This window comes from Stegostoma tigrinum, chromosome 3 (assembly GCF_030684315.1).
Source record: "Stegostoma tigrinum isolate sSteTig4 chromosome 3, sSteTig4.hap1, whole genome shotgun sequence".
Taxonomy (NCBI): Eukaryota; Metazoa; Chordata; class Chondrichthyes; order Orectolobiformes; family Stegostomatidae; genus Stegostoma; species Stegostoma tigrinum.
In genome coordinates this window covers 28,744,608-28,768,250 of record NC_081356.1, presented here as the reverse complement: position 1 = coordinate 28,768,250, position 23,643 = coordinate 28,744,608, and the positions used below count along the sequence as shown (strand labels likewise).

At 40.9% G+C, this 23,643-nt stretch overlaps 1 protein-coding gene across 10 annotated transcripts in view; it reads left to right on the top strand.

Moving 5' to 3' along the window:
* trpm3 (transient receptor potential cation channel, subfamily M, member 3) overlaps positions 1 to 22,012 on the top strand; it is a 447,170-nt gene extending 425,158 nt beyond the window's left edge. For 9 of the 10 annotated variants that reach the window (XM_048526724.2, XM_048526723.2, XM_048526726.2 and 6 more), the window contains 5 exons: positions 2,851 to 3,025; positions 11,186 to 11,327; positions 14,917 to 15,116; positions 16,294 to 16,426; positions 17,009 to 22,012. In XM_048526724.2, the coding sequence (XP_048382681.1) occupies positions 2,851 to 3,025; positions 11,186 to 11,327; positions 14,917 to 15,116; positions 16,294 to 16,426; positions 17,009 to 18,494 (2,136 nt within the window). In that variant the 3' untranslated portion in view covers positions 18,495 to 22,012. Of the gene's footprint in view, positions 1 to 2,850; positions 3,026 to 11,185; positions 11,328 to 14,916; positions 15,117 to 16,293; positions 16,427 to 17,008 lie in introns of those variants that run through there. The other variant, XM_048526732.1, reaches the window with a different exon arrangement.
* The last annotated feature ends 1,631 nt before the right edge of the window (positions 22,013 to 23,643 follow it).

Below are 23,643 nucleotides of genomic sequence, written 5' to 3'. Positions count from 1 at the left end.
AATTCTGAAGGGGATTCATAGGGATTATCATAGAAGACACTTCCACTTCTGAGAGAGACCAAAAGTAAGGACCATAATTATTCACCAATAAAATAAAAAGATAATTCAGGAGAAACATCTTCACCCAGGGAATGATGAGAAAGACACTGGCTGCCACCTGGTGTAGCTAAGATGAAGTACGTAGAACTAGTTAAGGGGAAGCTTGATAAAAGTGTGAGAGTGAAAGGAATAGAATATTCTACTAAGGGGTGAGCTGAGGTAAAATGGGAAGAGACTCATTTGGAGCAGGTACAACAGTGTAGAGCAATTAGGCTGAATGGCCTGTTTCTGTGCTGTAATTTCTATGTAACGATATAGATGCATGAGGCTTGAAAAATTTAAGACATTGTGTCCTTCCCTCAGAGAACCATAATATGTCAATAAAAGCCATGTTATTAAGATTTTTTGACTGATTTAACCGTTTATACACCCCAGAAAGTGTAGTTTGGAGCAAGTGCACTGCAAATTCACCAGAATTATGTCAAAGCTAAAGAATTATGAGGACTTGTTGCAAAAACAATGTCCATATTCCTTCAAGTTTAGAAAATTAAGGGTGATCAAATTAGAGTGTCAAAGATGAACAAAAGCAACCATAGAATCTCTACAGTGTGGAAGCAGGCCATTTGGCCCACCAAGTCCACATTGATGCTCTGAAGACTATCCCACCCAGACCCACATCCCAACCCTATCCCTGCATTCCCCATGTCTAAACCACCTAGCCTGCAGAGCTCTAGACACTGTGGGAATCTACCTAACCTGCATATCACTGGACTGTGGGAAGAAACCAGAGCAAACCCAAGCAGACATATGAAGAACATGCAAGCTTCACACAGACAGTTGCTCGAGGCTGGAATTCAATCTGGGTTCCTGGTTCTGTGAGGCAGCAGAGCTAACCACTGATCCACCATGCCGGCCCTAGTAGGGGACAGAACGGAAAATATAAATTTCTTCTGTTTGTACAGTCAAGAGCAAGGGGGCTCAACCTTTTTATAAATGTTTCTTCCACATGATAAAGGTATGACTAGCTGGCTCCTTTTTATTGCCCATTCCTGATTGCTCTTGAACTGTTTGGTTCTCTAGGCCACTTCAGAGTTAAGAATCAGCCACATCACTGTGAGTCTAAACTTAAGTGCAAGTAAGAATTGTACATGTCCTTCACCAAACAATATTAATGCACCAGATGGGTTTCTAAGACAATTGTTACCTGATCACCAGCCTTTTTAAAATTTCAAACTTCTATTCAATTCACACGTCATCCCCTGCCATAATGGGATTGAAACCATCTTCTCAGAGAATTAGCCTGCGGAGCAATCTGGCTTATCAGACTAATGACATTGCCACTGCCTCCCGTTAGATACAACAATCTGAACCCATCTCCCCAAAACATTAATCTGGGCCTCTGAATTACTAGTTCAGTGATATTACCACTACCATTCTAGTTAGCTAGTCTAGTCAGAAGTGATGTTCAGAAGCGCTTCAGTGCACAAATGGGAGTTAAAATCTGGAACTCTCTCCCTTAAAATGATGAATTAGAATTAATCCTTTTTGTCACATGTAACTCAAGCACAAAAGTACAGGAGTACAGTAAAAAGTTTACCATGTTGCCACACAGCGCCATCCTAGATACAAAGTACCTAGTTTCAAATCTTAGATACTAAAATAAATTAGGTACAAAAATAGAGAAATAAAGAAAAATCCCAGAAGTTCTATATTACAGTTCTTCATAGTAAAAATTAGAAAAGTAAATAAATAAAGTTATAAGAAAGACACTACAGGCCTTCTATAGCCAGCAGTCACTCCATGTTGAGGGTTTTTAAGATTTCAGAATTACAATTGTTAGATTTTTGATCTGACAATGGTTTGAAGTATTAGGGAGTAAAAGCAGGATAAGTGAATTAAAATGAAAATCAACCATGATCTCATTGAACAGTGGACAAGGTTTGAGAGTCTGAATAACATTCTCATGTTCTTGTATTCCGATCAGCCCTAAAAAGTGATTTCCAAATTATTGATTTTTTTTGGCAACTAAATTTTGATTCAGTGCCATGTTTTTCCATCAACAGTGTGCTTCATTTTTATAAATTGAATTTTAGATTCCCAAAGTGAATTCAGAAGGTCAATGAAATGGATTATCTTGCAAATAAAGAAAAACAGAACTTTTTTTCCATAACTAAACCCAAAAGAACTGTGGATGCTGTAAATCAGGAACAAAAACAAAGTTGCTGGAAAAGCTCAGCAGATCTGGCAGCGTCTGTGGAGCAGGAAACAGAGTTAACATTACGGGTCCGGTGACCCTTCCTTAGAACTTCCTCAGTTCCGAGGAAGGGTCACCGGACCCGAAACATTAACTCTGTTTTCTCCTCCACAGATGCTGCCAGACCTGCTGAGCTTTTCCAGCAACTTTTGTTTTTGTTTTTTTTCCATAACGTTTGCTTTCCTAATTAACTTATTTGTGAATAATTAAGGCTTCAATAGAACAGGTAGAGATAAAGTATTTCCTCTACTAAAGTATTAGTATAAAAGGTCATAATCTTAAAATTAGAGCTGATTTTGGGAAGCACTTCTTCACATCAAAGGTAGTGGAAATGTGAAACTCTGTCATCTAAAAGGCAGCAGAGGCAATGGAAAATTGCAAAACTAAGATAGTTAGATTTTTGTCACACCAGAATATTAGAGGTTACAGAATGAAGGTAAGTTGTAAAGCTAAGATACAGATCAGCCAGGATCTAATTAATGGTGGAACAGACTTGAGGGGCTGAATGGCCTTTGGGTGTTCCTATATAACTAACCTTGCCTTCCTTTATCTCACAGATGATTGACATGATGTATTTTGTGATCATCATGCTAGTGATATTAATGAGCTTCGGAGTAGCGCGACAAGCAATTCTTCACCCCAACGAAGACCCTTCCTGGAGGCTGGCGAGAAACATTTTCTACATGCCCTATTGGATGATCTACGGAGAAGTGTTTGCTGACCAGATTGATCGTGAGTGCACATGCATAATCATGGTTTGAGTGGGAGGACATGGGGCGTTTACAATACAAACTTATTCCAAAAGTCTCGAGCATGGGCCAGATTTCAGGAACTGTTGCAATACATCCATCTGAAACCCAACAGTGACAATTGAATCAGAAACCTTAAACTGCAGTTGGGAAAACAATATGGCCTGAAAGAAAAAGTATTTTTATTAACCTATTCAGAGTTGCTATCACACATCTTTGGACCAGGTGGGACTTAAACTGGGCCTCCTGGTGCAGTGATAGAGGCACTTTCAATACACCACAAAGGCCCTAAAATCAGATGGTTTCTTTATCGTTTGAGCTAAATCATTGTCCGATAGCGTCATTGGAACAGGTCAGATCCATACTTAAAACGAACTAGTGGCATCGTTGGCCCGCTGAGAACAACACACCTATTTGCATTAATATACTGCCTGCGGTGAGTATATTAACTCACTGGAGTTAATGAGCGATTAGCAAGCAAACTTTAATGTCGAGTCATGGATGGAGATAAAGATCAAAAGCTTGGCCAAAGAGTTATATTAAGAAGCATTTTCGAGAAGGGGACTGAGGCAGAGAGATTTCAGGAGAGTTTCTCGAGTTTTTGGCACAGGCTGCCGAAGACACCAACACCAACTGTGGAGCAATTAAAATTGAGGATGTGCAATATGTGGAAACTTGGAGCAGTGGATATATTTTAGAAAGTTTGAGGGCTGGAGGAAATCACAGAGAGAGGGAGGAGCAAAAACATGGAAAGATTTGAAAACAAGGATGACGGTAATAAATTCTATTCATTGGTTTCTTCTTAATAACCTCTTGAATGTACCACTGGCATATAGAATGGGCTAGTATGGCTCCAACTGCAATTTTAATCCTGCCTGAATCCCCTCTCCCCTCACACAGTGTTTCCGCTAAGCCACATAGCAGCGACGACCATCTATGTCAATTGGCATGCACTGAAGCCATTTCCACCATTGGCTTCCAGTTTCAGAAGCTGCTGTCTCACTTGGATTTAAGAGGTCTGTGCAGAAAAGAAATGAATTAGAGGGAAGATAGCCCATACAATAACCATAGGACAGGATCAAAAGGATTAAAATGTAATAAAATATTGTGTGGAAATTCCTTCAAGTACTACACAGAAGGCAAAGAGGTGCTATAACTGATGACAGGATTTGATAAAGTAGATTAATTTCCTCTGATGGGAGAGTGTGTAGTCATACCCACACAATTAAAGCTCATTCATTCAGGGTGATGACAGGAAGCACTTCTTCACACCAAGAGTAATGGAAATCTGAAACTCTCACCCCCTCAAAACAAGTACAGTGTGAAGTCTGATTGAAGGGATTGCGACAACAATTGATAAATGTATTAAGAGTTACAGAATCAAGGCAGGCAAAATGGAGTTAAGATACAGATTAACATAACCCATCAAAAGGCAGCAGCTGCAGAGAATAGACATGACGGGGTGAATAGTCTTCTGTGATTGAACCATAAGACCATAAGACATAGGAGTGGAAGTAAGGCCATTCGGCCCATCGAGTCCACTCCGCCATTTAAATCATGGCTGATGGACATTTCAACTCCACTTCCCTGCACTCTCCCCATAGCCTTTGATTCCTTGTGAGATCAAGAATTTATCAATCTCCGCCTTGAAGACATTTAACGAACCATTCTATAAGTAATCTCAAGAACATAAATGGACAAGAATGAAGCAATTGAAAATAAGAGCTTATGTTATTAACTCGTTATCAGTTGGTTTAAAGGTTTAGGATACGGACAGAAATACAAATTGTATGTTACTGGTTGGAATTGATATTTCTTCACACTAAGTTATATCTTTTTCTTTTGGCTTTTTCATATAGTTTGAAGTTATTTGTTCCAATTTAATATTTTGGTTTTTCCCCCCTTTATTATTTTACACCTTCCTTGCACTGTGAACTGTCAGCATGTTGGACTCGACATTCATCCAGTGAAAAGCTCATCATTATTTAGGTTGGTTGAATCACTTTTATGTTTTTCCCTGTTTAATATCCTATTTCATGAGGCACTTTTGGATTTTGATTTTGAATTTGAATCCATAAGCCCTGCTAGGACTGGAAAACATACCAAACTAATTGTGAGCTCTCGGGTCCTGAGTGGAGCAATGAAGATGTGACACATTTCATTTTTTTAACATGTTAGCCCAGCATAGAGGTAGCACTCTTCCATTCTGTAGTGCCTTTTGCAACTATAAGACATCCAAATGGAGTATATGCTGCAGTCAATTTGAACACCGCAATGACTGGATAGACTGTTGGCTTTTTTAAAGTGATGTTAGTAGAGGGATAAGTGGCAGTCAGTTCCCCAGGGAGAGCTTCCACAAAACCTGTCCTGAAGGTGTAACAGATTGTTAACTGATAGGCTTGATCTTCAAGTTGGAAGTTGTCCACTGGTCTAAAACATGTTCAAGTCAAACTATGATCAGAGATAATGGGAACTACAGATGCTGGAGAATCCAAGATAACAAAGTGTGGAGCTGGATGAACACAGCAGGCCAAGCAGCATCTCAGGAGCACAAAAGCTGACGTTTCGGGCCTAGACCCTTCTTCAAATCAAACTACCTCAGTTAGGTATGTGCAGGTTTTGACTAAATTGGCAGAAGTAAATAATTAGGCTCATATTTATTGCCCATTCCTCACCCCCTTGAAGGAGGTGGTAGTGAGCTGTCTTCTTGAACTAAAGCAGTTTTGTGAGACAGCAACCATGGGATGTTTTATACCCACCTGAGAGTTTTAGTGGCTTATTGAGCTTATAGAGAGTGATACATGTTGCAAAAGGAACACGGATCTCTGGGCACCCGATACTGGGAAGGATATTCTTAAGCTGGGGAGGATTCAGAAGAGATTTACCAGGAAGTTGCCAGGTTTGGCAGGATTGAGTTACCAAAAAGGGCTGGATAGGCTGGAACTGTTTTCACTGGAGCATAGGAGGTTGAGAAGCGACCTTACAGAAGTTTATAAATTAGTGAATTATATAGATAGGGTTAATGGTCATAGTGTTTTCCTCAGGATGGGAGATTTCAAGACTAGGGGGCACATTTTTAAGGTGAGAGGAGAGAGATTTAAAAAAGGCATGGGGGCAAAATTTTTACACAGAGGATGGTTTGCATCTGGAATATATTTTCTGAGGGAGTGGTGGATGTAGGTGCAATTACAACATTTAAAAGAATTTGGATAAGTATATGAATAGAAAAGGTTTGGAAGGATATGGGGAGGAGCAGGCATGTGGAACTAGTTTGGTTTGAGATCCTATTTGGCATTTCGGTTGAACTGAAGAGTCTGTTTCCATCCTGTATGACTCTATAACTGTCCTGCTCCTGTTCAGCATGAAGCTGACCCTCAAATGGTTAATCTGCCAACCCTCAAAACTGAATGGACGTTCTGAAGACAAAGTCAGTGGCTTTCCCAACCAGCAAGATGACCTTCATGACAAGGTGGCAGGAAACGGATTCAGATGATCTTATGTTGACTGAGGTATCAAAGAAAGAACAGATGGGATTGGAGACTTGGATTGGGGAAGTGGCTGCCAGAGAATGAGATTCTGCTCCCAACTCCTGAGAAGACATTTCTCATGGGAAGTAAGACTGGCATTTCAGCATTGGATTAGGCAGTGTTACATGTGGAGATGTATCTTCGATTCTTGAAAGTTCCAGGGCAGTGCCAGAGGACTGGGAACCCAACTGCCAATAGAAATGGGGAGTGTTGGCTATAATCACAGCTTGATCTTCCATGGATGAGGTGAGGGGTTTTTTTTTAATGCTAGAAGGTGATGACTGTCTCTTACTGACACACACAGGTCCCTATCCCTTCGGCCCAGCCCTTGTTCCATGAACCTCAGTAGAATCCAATGATGGAGATAATTGATGTGGAGCTCCCAGTCCTCACATTGGAATATGACACTTAGTCGCTGGCACAGGCAGTCTCCTCCAAGACACTCACTATTCTGACTTGGAAACGTGTTGCTGTTCTTTAATTGTTACTAGATGTAAATCCTGGAACTCGTTCACTAATAGCACTGTTGGAATCCCTACATCAACTGCCTGCTTTAGTTCAAGAAGGCACCACCACCTTCAAGGGAGTGAGGGATGGGCAATAAATATTGGCCAATTGTTAACTTCTTCCAATTTAGTCAACACCTGCACATACCCAACTGAGGTAGTTTGATTTGAACATGTTTTAGACCAGTGGATAACTTCCAACTTGAAGATCAAATCTATCAGTTAGCAATCTGTTACATCTTCAGTATAAACCACCATTTGATTTGTGTTGACTGTTGATTTGTTACAGACAAATGATCCTTTCATTACCTAAGCCATATCAAAGCCCTACTTCTCAGCCACACAGTAATATTGTACAATTCAAAAATGAGACTTTCCTTAGATTCAGTGTACTGATAAATTGATAGAAAGTTTGAATTAAGTTTGTTTCCAACATAAATTATATTCACAAAGGCCAAGTTGCAATGCAAATCAATGTTCTGACAAAACTCACGGGTTTCTTGAGAAACATTTTGGAAATCCATGTATCATATTTGTCAGAACTCTACTGTGTTGTCTTTTATTGCAAATTCCAATAGTTGTTTATGGAAACATATGCTTGAATTTTAATTTTGCAAGCAATCTCCTTTACTGATTTCATTTGCTGGACATTGAAAGGAAGGACTGTGGTGAGGGGGAGACAAATTTACAAAGTATTTAACCCTGTACAATCCCCACAATTTTAGTTCTTGTTATCTTTTGCCCCTCCCTTGCATTGTGGATCGTGAAGTAAGTATTCAATCTGATGAGAGGCTGAGTACATTGGGCCTAAATTCCCTGATGGTTAGAAGAATCAGTGGTAATCTCATTGAAACAAACAAAATTCTGAAGGGATTTGATGAGATAGATGCAGTTTAGAGATTTGTTTCCGCTAGTCCCTGAATCTAAAACACGGGCACACATTGTCAGGATAATGGGCCAACATTTTAGATTTGCGATAAGGAGAAATTACTTCACTGAAAGGGTGGCAAATCTTTGGAGTTCTTTATTTCAGTGGGTTTTGGAGACTTCATCACCGAAGGTTTAGATAGATATAGATCTTTGGTCTGTCGGGAATGGTAGGAATAAGGGGAGCAGATAGAAAACTGGAGAGTTCAAGATCAACCATAATAATATTCAATGGGGAAGCAGACAGCAGATAGGCTGAATGGTATACTCCTGCTCCTATTTCTTGTGTTCTCTTATGAGATGAGGAGGTGTGCAAGATGAGATGGGGTTGGATGCATGACAGAGAGAGGGGAGTAGTGTTTAGTTAGGACACTGCAACCATTATGGTATGGGACAGCCTCACTGGATTAATAGACATTTTCCTATCATTTTCATGTCTAGAAGTACAGCACTTTCTTTTCCTGTTCTCTTAACATTGAACCCTATAGCATATGGAAATTGATGCATTTTCCAGCTGTGTTTTAAAATAATCAGCATGGTAATATCCCACCTTTTTAAAAAGTCATCCTACTTTAAATTTTACTTTACAAATTAAGTATTCTTTTCGGTGGCAGATTGGAAATTTCACCTTCCTTCAAACTTGTATAATGAGTATATCTTAGTGAGAGATTTAATTCAAGCTTTCAAAATCATGACATCCTGGGACAGTAAATAAGGAGGAACTGTTTCCATTTGCAAGACAGCCATTAACTGAAGGACATTCATTTAATATAATCTGCAAACTAACCAGAGGAAGTGGGGAGACAGAGAGATTTGTTTTAAGTTATATTTGTGAAATGAACTGCCTGAAAGAGCAGTGGAAGCATTTTAAACAATAACATTCCAAAGGGAATTATTTCAGAAAAGCAAATTACAGGGCTATTTGGAGAGGACAAGGGGAAATGACTAACTGTGAAACTTATAAAAAGCACGCACAGGCATAAAGGATTGAATGACTGTCTTTTCTGGCATATGATACAATGAAGGTTGAATGGTTGCAGTGATGAAAGCAAATCACTGAGGTTATTGCGGGGAATATCTATCTCATGGTTCCTGTGTTTTACAGTGCAAGTTATGGTTTTAGAAAATGAGTTTTAGTGTTGGGAATTGAAGTCTTTAACTGAAGAAAATAACATGAACGCAATGAATGCAAACGTAGTGTCTATTACCCTCAAAGGGCTAGGCCCACTTGGCATTAAGAGATTACTATCTGAGAAGGTAAGGGTAAAGGAAGTAATTACATTGCTGGTATTTAGAAATTGCCAGAACACTCGAAGAAATTGCAGTTCAAAACGTTGCCAGGTTTAGTTTAATAAAGTCACAAATAGAAAGGTAAAATCATAAAATAGCATGTGGATTTACTTAGCTGCAAAGCTGGAGACATGACATCTGCCTTGTAAAGCAGTGTAGTTCAAACAGCTGCTTTTGTTTTGGGATTTCAGAGCTACATTTATTCAAAACCATTCGATAAACACTGAAAGCTTGTAAAACCCACTCCATTCATAAGACCATTGAAGAAATTGAAAATAAGTGATAACTAAATCGAAAATCAGTTTAACTACAAACCAAGCAGGTTAAATCATCATGGAGGTAAATGGAGCTGAGGAAGGTCCTCTGCTTTCAACTTCTTTAGGTGTTTGCTGGGAGCGTTTTCAGTTGTAATTGTGTGATTTGCAGCTTCCGGAGATAGGTTAGTCAAAGTAAATGACCTGCACTGTAAGCAGATTAAAACACTGACTTCATCATTGACCATGTGAAAACTGAATGAGGCTTAATCTCAGCTTTAGTCTTGTGAGGAACATAAACTAGTGGGGGAATCCACTGTGGGCCAAATATCATATTAGAAAAGGAACTAACCAGTTGAGTTGGTTGGATGCATTGGAAAAATAACCAGAGCAAAAGACTGAGACCTCCATTGTCAAGAGTAGGTAAATAAAAGTTCTTTCTGAGAATAGATGGAGCTGAGAACTGTAACGTGCTTAGGGGTGGTCTCCACAGAATTAAATAACTTTGATTGATGTGTTTTCTAAAGATTTCTTGGGGATCTAAGAAGTAAACATGACTGCATAACATAGGTAGTTATAAACCATATTGTTAAGTTAATAGTGCTTATTTTGTTTGATTATTCGAGAGACAAAAACATTTGTTTTGCTTAAAAATAGTGAAGTTGTGTGGCTCAATTCTTTCTTTTTAAATGCTGGTAGATCTTAACTCTATCATAGCAGTAGAGAGGTAGTTTCGTAGAAAGATTGCAGGAATGAGGGATGCCAGTTATTTGGATAGACTGGAGATGCTGGATAAAAACAGAGAGTGCTGGAAATACTCAGCAGGTCTAGCACCATCTGTGGAGAGAGAAATAGAGTTAGAATTTCACATCAATAACCTTCCAACAAAATTTTGAACTGGAAAGGCTCAGATTGTACTGTTTGAAGTGTTTGGCTAAAGAACCACAGGCATCACAGGCAAAAACATTCCTATGCATTGGTTAGTATTTGGAATGTACTATTTGTGGGAATATAGGAAAACGCCAGCGATTGGGACTAATTGTAGAACTCTATGGAACAGCCAGTACAGAAATGATGGGCTGACTGGCTGCCTTTTTTACTTAGAATAATTGCTTAGAAAAAAATAAGGAAGGAGATTTGTAGACATGCACTTATTAATTTTTGAAACGGAGGTTCCACTGGTGAGGACAACCAGCAGAGCTGGAATGTAATGGTATTACATGAGATTACTTAATGGTTAACCTACTTTTCTGCTTATGTTTCTGCCCCCTCCACTCTGTGTGTACAATGGGCCCTCTTATCTTTATGCTGCTGTAGAAAAAGATATGCTGTCAAAGAATGTCAAATTTCAAGTGGAGGAACAATGTATACCTGTGCTCCTTTTCCTTTTCTGTATAAATTGTTGCTTCCTTTGAAATCTTGTGTCTGTCTGATGGAGTGCAATTTGGAAATCTTTGATACCAAAGTCCCCATCATAAACAATTCTCAACTCCTGCACCACCAAGAAACTGTTCTATCGCTGTTTTCCACACAAAAGTTAAACTATCAGTGGCAAACTACTGCAGTAACAGGCTGTATAACACATGAAGTGCTCGCAGCAATCTTCATCCTGTTATTATGTCTTTTCTATTTCTTTTAGCTCCGTGTGGGGCTGGTTTGACAGAAGATGGTAAACCTCTGCCACCTTGCATAACTGGAGCATGGATCATTCCAGCTATAATGGCCTGTTATCTCTTAGTTGCAAATATTCTGTTGGTGAATCTCCTCATAGCGGTGTTCAAGTGAGTATTGAGCATGCAAAAAGAAGTATCATTCAGAGACAAAAAAAGTTAGATTAATAGGGATGTAAAGGAATTCCTTCAACATTAGCCTCAAAATTTCTTTAGCAATTTTTTTTCCCATCTCCACGCATTCTTGGTGGAGTCAGAGTCCATGCAAGGGTGCATTTCCATCCAGCAGCAGCAGGCTGTGAATTTTATATATTTATGTTGGAAAACTGGATATTCCTTAGGCAACTCCGCTCACCACCACCCCTCCCCCACCCCAGTACCCCCACCCGTCGCTTACACCACCACAACCAGGCAGAGTCCAGAGCCCTAAAATGGTCCTATAATAGCAGATTGGCAGCTACTGATGTTCCTTTCCCTTCTCCATCACCCTAGCATCAAGCTGCTGGGATGTGATGTTCACAGGCCATCCTGTAGATAGGACCCACAACAACGTTCTAACAACCACGCCCCAGCAGGTCATTTAATTGTTCAGAATGCTGCAGAGGGCTTCTCCTTTCTGAAGTACCCTTGAGGTCTCCCATCAGCCTCGGAGCTGTCTGCCAGAGATCCCTCGGAAAACTCCTTATCACCTCCATATTCCCTGGTCCACCCACTCTCCTTAATTTGTCAAGGCTCCCATGGTGGGTTTTGATTGGCCGTATTCCGGATAGATGGCACCTGATCTCACAGCACAGACACTTCCATGTTCCTGATTGGGATTTGAGGTGGATAATTTGGTATCACAAGGGGCATCCCAAAACATCTCACAGCAAAGTGGGGTTACTGTTAAAACATCTGTACAGCAAGATTGAAGCAATGTCGGAACAAGCAGATCATTTGTTTTTGTAATGTCAATGGAGGGATTGATATTGGTCAGGACCACTGGGAACAAGTCCCTGAAATGATTGCCATGGGATTCCCATTGTCTATTATGGTGTAGACGGAGCAGATTTGGGTGGGGAGGTGGATGGGTGTTGAGCTGAAATAGGCTAGGTGTCATTATTGGCACATTTCATAGAGGATTTCTCACTGTGAGCCCTAGTAAGTTTTCTGGTGCAAACTTGCCAAACTCACCTCATTAACTATGTACTAAGACCCCATGGAGCTCCACTGCCATATTCTCCCACTTGGTGCAGGCAGGACATCCCACAATTCATGGTATTGGTGCCTTCTTTAAAGCTCAGCTGGTCAAGTGCTGGCAGGCCAAAGCAGGTTTGTTTTATCTGCCCCTGGAAAAATCAGACAGAGGGTAATTGGCCCCTCTTTTGCTGACAGGTGGTCCTGTTGAAGGGGGGCAAGTTGGTGGTGCATGCAGCCATGCCGTGGATATTGCCCTAAGATGTTGGTGACTGATGGAGATCTGAAGGAGCAAGCAATGAGTTGGAGTCAGCACTTTACCTTTTATGGCAGAAATTGACACTTGCGTAGTTTCTCTGTGGTGAGTGGGAGAATAGGAAACTGCATAATGAGGCAAGCTGATGTGATATTAAGGACATAACCCGAAACGTCAGCTTTTGTGCCCCTGAGATGCTACTTGGCCTGCTGTGTTCATCCAGCTCCACACTTTGTTACCGCTGCTGATCTCGTGATTTTCCAACTTTTTGCAAATACCCGCATATTTGGATCATAGAATCTCTACAGTGTGGAAACAGGCCCTTTGGCCCAACAAGTCCACACTGAACTGCAAAGCATCCCACCCAGACACACCCTGCTATAACCCACGTAATCTACATATCCCTGAGCACTATGGACAATTTATCATGGCCAATCCACCTAACATGCACATATTTGGACTGTGGGAGGAAACTGGAGCACCTGGAGGAAACCCATGCAGAAACGGGGACAATGTGCAAACTCCACATAAACAGTCGCCTAAGGGTGGAATTGAACCCAGGCCCTTGGTGCTGTGAGGCAGCAGTGCTAACCACTGTGCCACCATGCCACCCATGGGCATGAAAAGATTCTACCCAGGGTCTCAGTTTAACTTCAAAACTGAAAGACGGTACCTCCAACAGTACAGTACTCCCTCATTAATGCATTATGTGTTTCAGCCTAAATTATGCACTGATGTCACTGGAATGGGACTGGAACACACAACCTCAGATTCAGAGCACAGAGTGCTACCGTATAATATGCCTTTACATAACTTCACAAAAAGACATCTGAATAGAATCCTCAAACTTGATGACCTTCACTTCCACAGTGGGGGTCAGCCCTGGGAATCCACATTTCACATAATTGTTGAAGTGTTTATGTTGGGACGATAAGTGATGCACTTTGGCTATGGAGAAAGTTTATTTTTTGCAACTGAACAGAAATGAATACAGCATCAGGATATAGTAAAAAAGATAGAAAGATACTTTTGTCATCCCATTCATCCCCATTTCATCAAGACCATTCAAACCATTGTGCTTGTTCTTAGAATCTGCTATTTGATGAGTCTCACTTCTCTGCGTTTTCCTCATAACTTTGTGAATGGCTCCCTTATGATATTTATCCAATTCCTTTTTGTAAATTACCATTGAATCTGTCAACTGCCTGTTCAGGCAGACTTGTATAAAAATACCATCCTTATCTCCATCAGGTTATTTTGCCAATAATCGTAAATCTATGGCCCTATTGTCACCAACCATCCTAGCACTGGAAATAGTTTCTCCTTACATGTTCTGTCAAGACCCACTATTTCCACAGCTACAGAAAGCAGAACAAATCAACAACAAACTCTACAGTTATCCTTTCCAAACTGTATAATTTTGGCACCCATTTAGTTTTGGCCTATAATCATTAAAACTGGATTGATAATGTCGGAAGGTTCAACCAAACAAAGATAAGGCCATCACTCCGTCAAGTTGTACTAAACATGCACTTTGACCCCATGGGTGACAGTGTACCATTGTACCACTGGGCTTTTTTTAAAACTTCTTCCTTCTTCTCCAGTCCCTTGAACATGAAAGATTGAAGGATCATCTTATTGTCTAAGAATGATTGAAAGGCTTGATACCATAGATAAACTACTTCATTTGGTAAAGGAAGTTCAGATCCAGCGGGCAGATGTTAGAATTAGAGACAGGCTGTTTAGAAGAGATGTTAGGAAGCAGTTCTTCACACGAACCTTAGTGGAAATCTGAAGTTCTCACCCGAAGATTTTGTTGAGGCTGGCGGTCAAGTGAAAATTTCAGACTAGGCATGGGTTTTTCTGGTTTGATAAAATTTTAAGAATTAGGAAACCAGGGCAGTTGGATCGAGTTAAAATATTGTTCAAGTATTATCTAATGGAATGGCAGAATAAGGTCAAGGGCTGAATGACCTCTTTTTCACTTCCCATGTACTGATAAATCCCTTTAGCATTTATTTTCGCTCCATTGGGGTACTCAATTGGCTATCCACTTTCCACACAATGAAACTTAAATGAAATAAAACAAAATGAAACTTAATTCTTGCCAGTGGCTCTTGTTTATTTGCAGTTTGCTAAAAACTTTGCCTCTTGACAAGATACTCTGTGAAAGAAGCCGGTTTATCTTAGCAGACTGAATAAGGAAGCCCCAGCTTTGTTTTACATTGTGCCTCATTTCTGTTTTCTAATTCCTTCTAACCTTTGCAGCAACACATTTTTTGAAGTGAAATCGATTTCGAACCAAGTTTGGAAGTTTCAAAGGTACCAGCTGATTATGACCTTCCACGAGAGACCTGTCCTGCCTCCTCCATTAATCACTTTCAGTCACATGACCATGGTCTGCCAACTCATTTGCTGCCGCTGGAGGAAGCAGGAGACTGAACAGGAGGATAAAGATTATGGACTTAGTAAGTAACTTCTGTACCAGGAGTGGCGGTTCCGGTGCCAGGACTCCTGTTTTTGCTGAGCCAATCCACTTTGGTAACAAGTGGAAACAGCAACCAGAACACAATTCATTGTGGCTTTAGAATGCGCTGTGGGCAGACAAAATCCCAGCCCAGCATGGGATCTTGGATACTTTAAAGTGAGATCATGTCTTAAGGCTAAAGCTACAGTTTGGTTTCCAACAACTCTGGTGGACACATGCATAGGAAAGAAATGGATGTGTGAGGTGATCCGATAGATAGAGATTTCTTTAAAACCACAATGTTAGATTTGGAAGTGAAACTTGCTACCATAAGGGTTGGTTGAGGTGAATAGTATACATGTATTTAGGGGGAATGTGACTCAAAACATGTAGGAGAAATGGGTAGAAAGAGTCGCTGGTAGGATGAGATGAAGTGGCATGGGAGAATGCTCATGTGTAACAAAGTCATTGTCAGAAACAAGGTGGGCCGAATGGCCTGTTTTGTCTTGTAAAATTCTGTTACATTTTATGAATAGCCATGGATTTTTGAGGTCAGATTTTTCATTCCAATGGCCTGTTTTAGGATGCTAACGGAAAAAAAGTATTTTTTTGTGGTCTTATGAATGGAATAAAAGTATTTAAAAAGAACCAGCAGAATACCATGGCAGAATAAAATGAGCTAATTTTAAAATGTGCCCAACTAAAGTAATATATTTTTATTAGGCTACTTATGGTGATGCCCACAATTCTGGACTAGCACAGTGATGATTGATAGGTTAATTTATCCAATCACTAATGTTAGTGACTGGGATTGATTTAACACACAACTTGTGTTTTGTAACAATACTATTTATGCTCTTCACTGAAAAACAATATACTGCTTTTATCTGAAGTTTTTGCTGTCTTTTCAGTGTTGAGTTCTGTTGACGATAATTCACTGTTTAAACAGATGCTATTTACTGAGATAGATTCTGTTTACTGTTGACTCCATTTACTGTTAAATAAATTGTTTGCTATGAATTCTGCCCTAAGTATTACCCTGCCTCCAATTCACTGGGTGACACTAGTGGCATTAAACTTTTAATAGGCCATTTAACTTATTAATGAGTATACACATTTTTGCAATAAGACTCATTAATTACACTCCTTTCTTTTTCCCTTATCCTTCTTTTCATCAGAACTCTTCATCACTGAAGATGAACTAAAGAAGCTGCATGACTTTGAGGAGCAGTGCATAGAGGAGTATTTTCGAGAAAAGGATGATATGTTCAACTCTTCAAATGATGAGAGAATCAGGGTCACTGCTGAACGGTGTGTTATTTATTGCTATTTTTACTGTCATATCTTAAAAGATCATTTTAGTTCAGGTTTGGTGGTATTTCAGAGCTGTGTATATATGTTCAGGATGAGGCGGGTTAATCAAGCTCTTGATCCTGATCATAATCCTGCCCTTGATCCTAAACGTGTCCCTGTTCCTGATCATAATCCTGCTCTAAATCCTGATCTTGTCCCTGTTACTGATGCTGATTATAATCCTGCTCTAGATCCTGATCTTGTTCCTGTTCCTGATCCTCATTTCAGTTCTGTTCTAGACCGTGATCCTGTTACTAATCAATCCCACTTCCCTGTCCGTAGTGCTGCAACTCTTTCGCCTTCAAATATTTATTCAAATTCCTTTTGGAAAGTTATTGTTGAGTCTGTATCCCCTACCCTTTCAGGCAGTACAATCCACATCATGACAACTTTGTTTGCCATTATCACCCCTTCAATTCAGGTTCGTTCGCTGCTCCTTTGCAGCGGAGGCTGTTGATTTAAAATGAATCTAGTGGGGCTAGGATGAAGGATTCATCAGTAGAGTTATGTTCAGTGTCTGCTCCATTTTCTCTTGAGCAGAGTCGACAACATGTCGATGAGGCTGGAAGAAGTGAATGAGAGGGAACACTTCATGAAGGCATCCCTGCAGACCATGGACGTCAGGCTGGCACAGCTGGAGGAGGTGACAGGACGCATTGCATCAGCCTTGGAAAAGCTGGTTGGCATGGACAAGGGAGAGGCAGGCAAGGTGAGATCCAGGACCTCCTCGGACTGCACAGACGCGGCTTACATCCTGAGGCAGTGCAGCTTCAACAGCCAAGAAGGCAACAACTACAAACTCCCAGAGTGTGGGGAGCAGGCTGGAGAGGAGCCCGTGTCGCCCACATCGCCCACCATCACACCGAGGATGAGGAGCCACTCCTTCTACTTGGTGAGCCCCAAGCCGCAGGTCGGGATGGAGCAGAATGAGTTCCCCTTCAAGGAGAGGTCCCTGAGCTTACAGAGGACCAGCAGCTCGCAAATGATGGCCGTGGTGAAGGAGCTGAGACCTGGGCCACCTCCTGACCCTGACCCTGCCCCAGCTTCAGCAGCTGCTCCCCCAGATGGGAAAAGGCCGTCGTCTTGTATCGACATCTATGTCTCGGCCACTGAGAAGGAGGAGGAGGAGGAGGAAGAGGAGATGGTGGAGAGTTCCCTGAAGGTGCCCACCGGGCTTGGGCCATCTGAAATGATGGTGGTCATGCTTGGCAGCCAGGGCTCTTCTCTGGTGTCCAGCCAGTGGCCAGAGGGGAGTGGGACATACGAGGAGATGTTTATCTCAGATGGCCTGGTGACAGTCCCAGAGAGTGTGCAGACAGCCGAATGCCTACAGCAGTGGGAGACTGACCCTCCCATGTATCACACGCTAGAGCGCTCCAAGAGCAGCCGCTACCTGGCTGCCTCCAGCACCTACACGGACGACTCGCCGATGGTCAAGTCGCACAGCTTCGTCTTCCCGTCGCGGGGTTATTACGGCTGCTGCCTGGGAGTTCCCGTCAAAACGACCGAGTACACCAGCATCACCGACTGCATCGACACCCGCTGCGTGTCCGCCCCGCCACTCGGCATCGAGCACCCGCACTTGCCCGGCGGCACGGCCAGACTGCACTCGGGCAGCCTGGACGAGGTGTGCACCTCTCACCCGGAGAGAGAGGCCGAGCTGAGCCACCCGAACTCGGAGAACGAGGAGGGCGAGGGCGATGTCCGGCCTCCTGCAGCGGAGCCGCTCTGCAACAGCAACAGCGGCGGCGTCCTGCTGTACGGCCCAGACAGCGCATCGCCCCTCTCCCGGCTGGGCAGAGCGAACAGCTACACCGCCTCGGAGCCCAACGCGCTGGGCTCGCACGCCCGGAAGAGCTGCTCCATCAGCGACAAACTGGACACCCAGTGGAACTCCCTCCGCATTGAAACTCCCGGCCAGCGCAGCCGCCCCCCCAAGCCGGATGAGGCCATCTCCCTCAAGACTCTGTCGAGGACGACGGCTTTTCGAAGTTTTGACAGTAGCAAACACCACAGCTTCACATAATTGTCGCTGCCTCCTCTCTTCTTGTATTGTGGATCGAAATGTGTGCTTGTTTCCCACCCTGTGAGATTCATTGGCGCCTAAATGGTGTCCTGTTGGCCACCACCATAACTGTGTGTGTGTTTAAACACTACCTAAGTATGTGTATACCGTTGGCACAGTGTACTTCCTTGTCCTGATATTAAAGGAACCGGGTCACCATGTGGGGCAGTGGAACAATAAACCTCTGGTCATCCAGGGTGTTGGCAGGGGTGCCAATTCCCTTAGCATTACTGTCACTACACCATACAACGCTTTTCACTGTATTTGTAATACACGTTACAATAGATTAATTGAATCCAATCCATGTCAGATGCTGGCAGCAGCAAGGAATCACCCTTCTGCCTCCCCTGTGTCTGAGGGGCTGCCTTCAACAGTGACAGGTTATTTAAACGTTTCAGAAGTCAGGCCACAGAATCATACATTTATAGCACAAGGGGGAGGTTATTCGACGCACCATCTAGAGCTGTAGAGACATACAGCACAGAAGCAGACCTTTCAGTCCAACTGGTCCATGCCGGCCAGATATCCGAAATTCATCAAATCCCATTTGCCAGCATCTCTTTAAACCTTTTCTATTCCCGTACCCATCCAGTTGCATTTTAAATGTTGTAATTGTACCAGCCTCCACCTCTTCCTCTGGCAGCTCATTCCACACACACACACACCACTCTCTGCATGAAAAAGACACCCCTTAGGTCTCTTTTGTATCTTTCCCCTCTCACCTTAAACCTATGACCTCTAGTTTTGGACTCAGCTCCACTGGGAAAAAGATGTTGGCAATCTGTGGCGTCTCTTTGAAAGAATTATCCAGTGAATTCCATTCCCCCCCCCCCACTCATTCCCCCATTTTGCATTTCCTGCATTTTTAAAAATTATTTGCTGGTGTTTATCCAGTTCCCTTTTGAAATTTCTATTGAATCTGCTTCCAAGCAGCACATTCCAAATGACAATCACTTGCTACAGATAATTATGTGTAAATTTTGCCTCCTTGCTTTGGCTGTTTTCCCAATCACCTTGAACTTTTTGAATCTTCTGTCACTGGGAATAGTTTTTCCTCATTAACTCCAAATCTTTCATTATATTGAATACCTTGTCTCAACCATCTTTGTTCAACAGAGAGAAATCTCTGTTTCCCTGGTTTTCAAAGGCCCTAATGATACTGCTAACATCAAATGAAAATTTTAGAACTGAGTTTTTTTGTTATTTTTGGGTAAAGTCTATTAAAGGTTATAGATCGAAAGTGAGTGGGTGGAGTTAAAATGCAGATCAGCCATGACCAAACTGATTGACAGAATAGGTGCAAGGGGCCAAATGGTCTCCTACTCTTACTACAGCCCTGTGGTTCCACGTCTGAAACGGGTTTAAAACTTTTTTAATTAAGCCTATTTTTCTAATCAACCTGTTCACAGTTGTTACACACCTCTGAAGCAGGGGGGACTAGAACCCAGGTTTGTTTGTCTAGGGGCAGGAATGCTACCACTGCACTACAGGAGCCCACTGAAGCTGATTTAAGGAGTAGGTAGATAAATGTTTCACATGATTTACAATAATCTTTAGTTCTGTAGGATTGGCTCATGTTCAGACAGGAGTAACAAGTAGTAGAATGATGGCAGGCCTTCTTCAGAGTTTTTCACATGTAGATATCATAGAAGGAGCTGACCCAGCCTAAACTCCAGATGATGTGGCCCCCTTAATTCATTTTTGAAAGAATAAAATGAAAGGACTGTAAGTAAACGTGACCACAATGCAGTGAGTAAAACAGCACAAAGGAAGAAATCATTTTGATACCAAGCAAAGGTGACTTTTATCTTAACTGCTGTTTGTTAATATTTGATAGCCTTTTGAAGAAGGATTGTACAGTATTTTTAAAAATAATTTGCAAGCATCTGTCGTTTTGTGATTCTGAGTCCAATTATTCATCAAGTGAGTAACGTTTATATGGTTGCTAAAAATCTATTTGCTAGCTCTTATTTTAAAAGCATGTATGCTGTTGCAATAAAGATGTAAATAATAGTGTTCATCCATTTGGCCCAGACTTGAGATTAAGACTCTAGCATTGCAAGCATTTAAAAAAAGGCTGGATTTCACCAAAATGTATCAGGCTTAATAGATAAAAGTTAGTGGTTATCATGGACAAATGCTACATGTTCCAAATGCCCATGGCTGATAGCCAAAGCAATGAGTTTTGGTTCTTTTAGAACTTACTGTCCAAGTTAGTTAGATCTCAAGGGCTGAGCCCACAGGCCTTGCAAAACACTTAAGCACATTGGTTTTAAAAGACGATGTTTTGAAGAATCATAGAATCATACAACACTGATGGTGGCCATTCAACCCATCTTCCCTGTGCTGGCTGTTGAAAAGAGCTATTCAAACAGTCCTATTGAACTTTCTTTTCCCATAATCCTATGAATGGTACCCTTTAACTATTTAACCAATTCGCTTTTTGTAAGTTACTAGTGAAAAAAGTGTTTACTAATTTTTTTTTGCCAATACTATTAAATCTGTGTCTTCTAGTTACTGAGCTTCCTGCCACTGGCCACCGTTTAACAGATTATTCAGGAACATTTACTATTCAGAGCTAAAATTCAAACGGAACCCCCAGAAATGCCAATCAGGTCTTCAACACTCTGCACACTTATACATGTGCAAATCAGCAGTCTTGCATTGCCTGTGTCTAGTGAAGTAGATTTGTTAAAGTCCAAATATGACCCCACTCATGTGATGACTTAATTTAGTATAACAAAATACCATATTCTCTTACTGATAGCAAATACATTAATCAAAGCATACAAAGATGTTGTAAACTTGAAGTGCAATATTTACCTGCTATGATGCCAAAACCCACAGGTTAAACCGTCATTTTGACACAATAGTACAAACGCAATGGGTATTTCGGTCCAAATGAACAGGTCAATCCGGTATTTGTCACTAAATTTCGCTCAGCTTTTTGCCAACATCAGGTATCTTGGATGTTCTCACAGTTCAATGTAAAATCAAGGGGAGTGTTTATTTTAAAACATTAGACCCCTTAATACTATTGCCCTTGACAACCCCAGGGAAATCATTGATCTTAATGGTAATGTAATCACAAGCGAAGTTTGGAAAAAGGTTCTTTAAAAACAGTTCTGGTTCTTCAGGCTGAGAGTTATGAATCTATGCTCTAGTTGTATAATAAAATTTTTAAAAATTACTTCATGAAAATTATAAGTCGTTATGTGAGATTATCTCTATTCATCAACTAGATAATAAAGTGTGAAGCTGGATGAACACAGCAGGACAAGCAGCATCTTAGGAGCACAAAAGCTGACATTTTGGGCCTGGTCCCATTATCTCTCATCAACTAGATAATGATCACCTCAGCTGAGAGTGACTCTCCTTCCATTCAGCAGAATGACTGTAAAATCTGTGGGAACAAATCCACAATATATGCTTTAAAGAAAATGTTATGTCATTATTGCAGTAGATAGTGTTAATGCCAATTAAAGGGAAAGATTTTACATCCAATATTTTGTCTCTATCTTTCTTTTTCTAATGCCTTTGTTTTCCTCATCTCATCATTGATGAAGTTGAATGAAGGTCTCATCAGAAACAGATTTGATTTCTTCATTACAAAAAAAAGGGGACGAATGAGGCAGAAATAACTTGAAATTGTTGATTTACAATCCCCTGATAAGGTAGGAATTCTGGATGTTGAGTTTCTGCTTTGGATACAATCAAGAAATTGAACTTGAAATGTGTTGGCTCAGTAACATTTCAAATCTTCATTAAAATTCATTTGCATAATTACAATCATAAAATTGTCCATGAACCAGTGGAATCAAAGAGTCTAATAAAATTTTATTACTTTTTATTTTATCCCCATTAAAATCTATTACTTGAGATACGTAAGAGTGGTAACCAGTGCAGTTTTATTTTACAAAGTTGAAAATAGATTTATCATAAAAATAAATATTTTAATAAGGGTGTCCAAAAATGAGTAACCCAAATTAAAATTGCTGAAAATAAATTGAAGAAAATGAAACTTAACCACTTAAACCATTTGATCGGTATTAACGTGAAATGAGTTCTATGTCATATAAGTAATGCCACTTTGAGCTTCAAGGAATAGGAATTCTATCTTGTTTGATTCTGCAAGCTGCTGAAGCCAGAACAGCCTGCTAGTTTAGATGTTCCAGATCAGTTCCTACTGGTTGTGTTACATAGCACTCGCTTATCAAGGTGCAGCAGTGTAAAAAATGAAGTGGTGGAGAAACTCAGCAGATCTGGTAGCATCTGTGGAGAGAAGAACAGAGTTAACGCTTCAGGTCCAATATGGATTTTGAGAACTGAAGATGTTCCCTACTGAAATGTTTATACATAATACTTTCATTTTTAGTCCTTATTATACATACCATATTGGTCAGTTTCCTTTCCTTTAGGTATTTCTTCATGGAAAGAGGGCACCACTGGCAAGTCCAGCATTGATGTCCATCCTGTATTAGTTTCCCTTGAACTGAGTGACTACTATATCATTTCAGAGATAGTTAAGAGGCAACAATATTGCTGTGAGTCTGAAATCAGGCCAGATTTGGTATGAGCAGCAGTCTTCCTTCCCTCAAGAACATTAGTGGGTTTTTACAGCAATCGATGATAATTTCATGGTAATAATAGCAGAATTATGAATTGAGGTTAAATTAATTCAAATTTAAATTCCACCAGTTGCCATGACAGGATTCAAATCTGTGTGCCCAGAGCATTAGCTTTAGCCTCGGGATTATTTATCCAATGACATTACCACTGCACTACTATCGCCTCTTCTGAATGAATACTTTTGATATGAAAACATTCTAAATTGTGCTTCCTGGCAGTAAGAAACTGAATGCAATTTGAAGAGCCTTCTTGAACCAGTGAAATTTGCAACATTGAACTGAGGACATGGGGAAGGGGAGTTGCTGACTATTTTTGGGGTGGGAAACAATCAGGGTGAATAGAATCTTTAATCTGTGTAAAAGATTGTGGAAATTATGAGCAAACGTAGTGTTGCCACTGCTGCTCTACAATTCAAATTCCTTCCTCGTTTGTACTGATTTGGCCAAGTGCGGTGGAATCCAAGGTCAAGACTAGTAGAAAT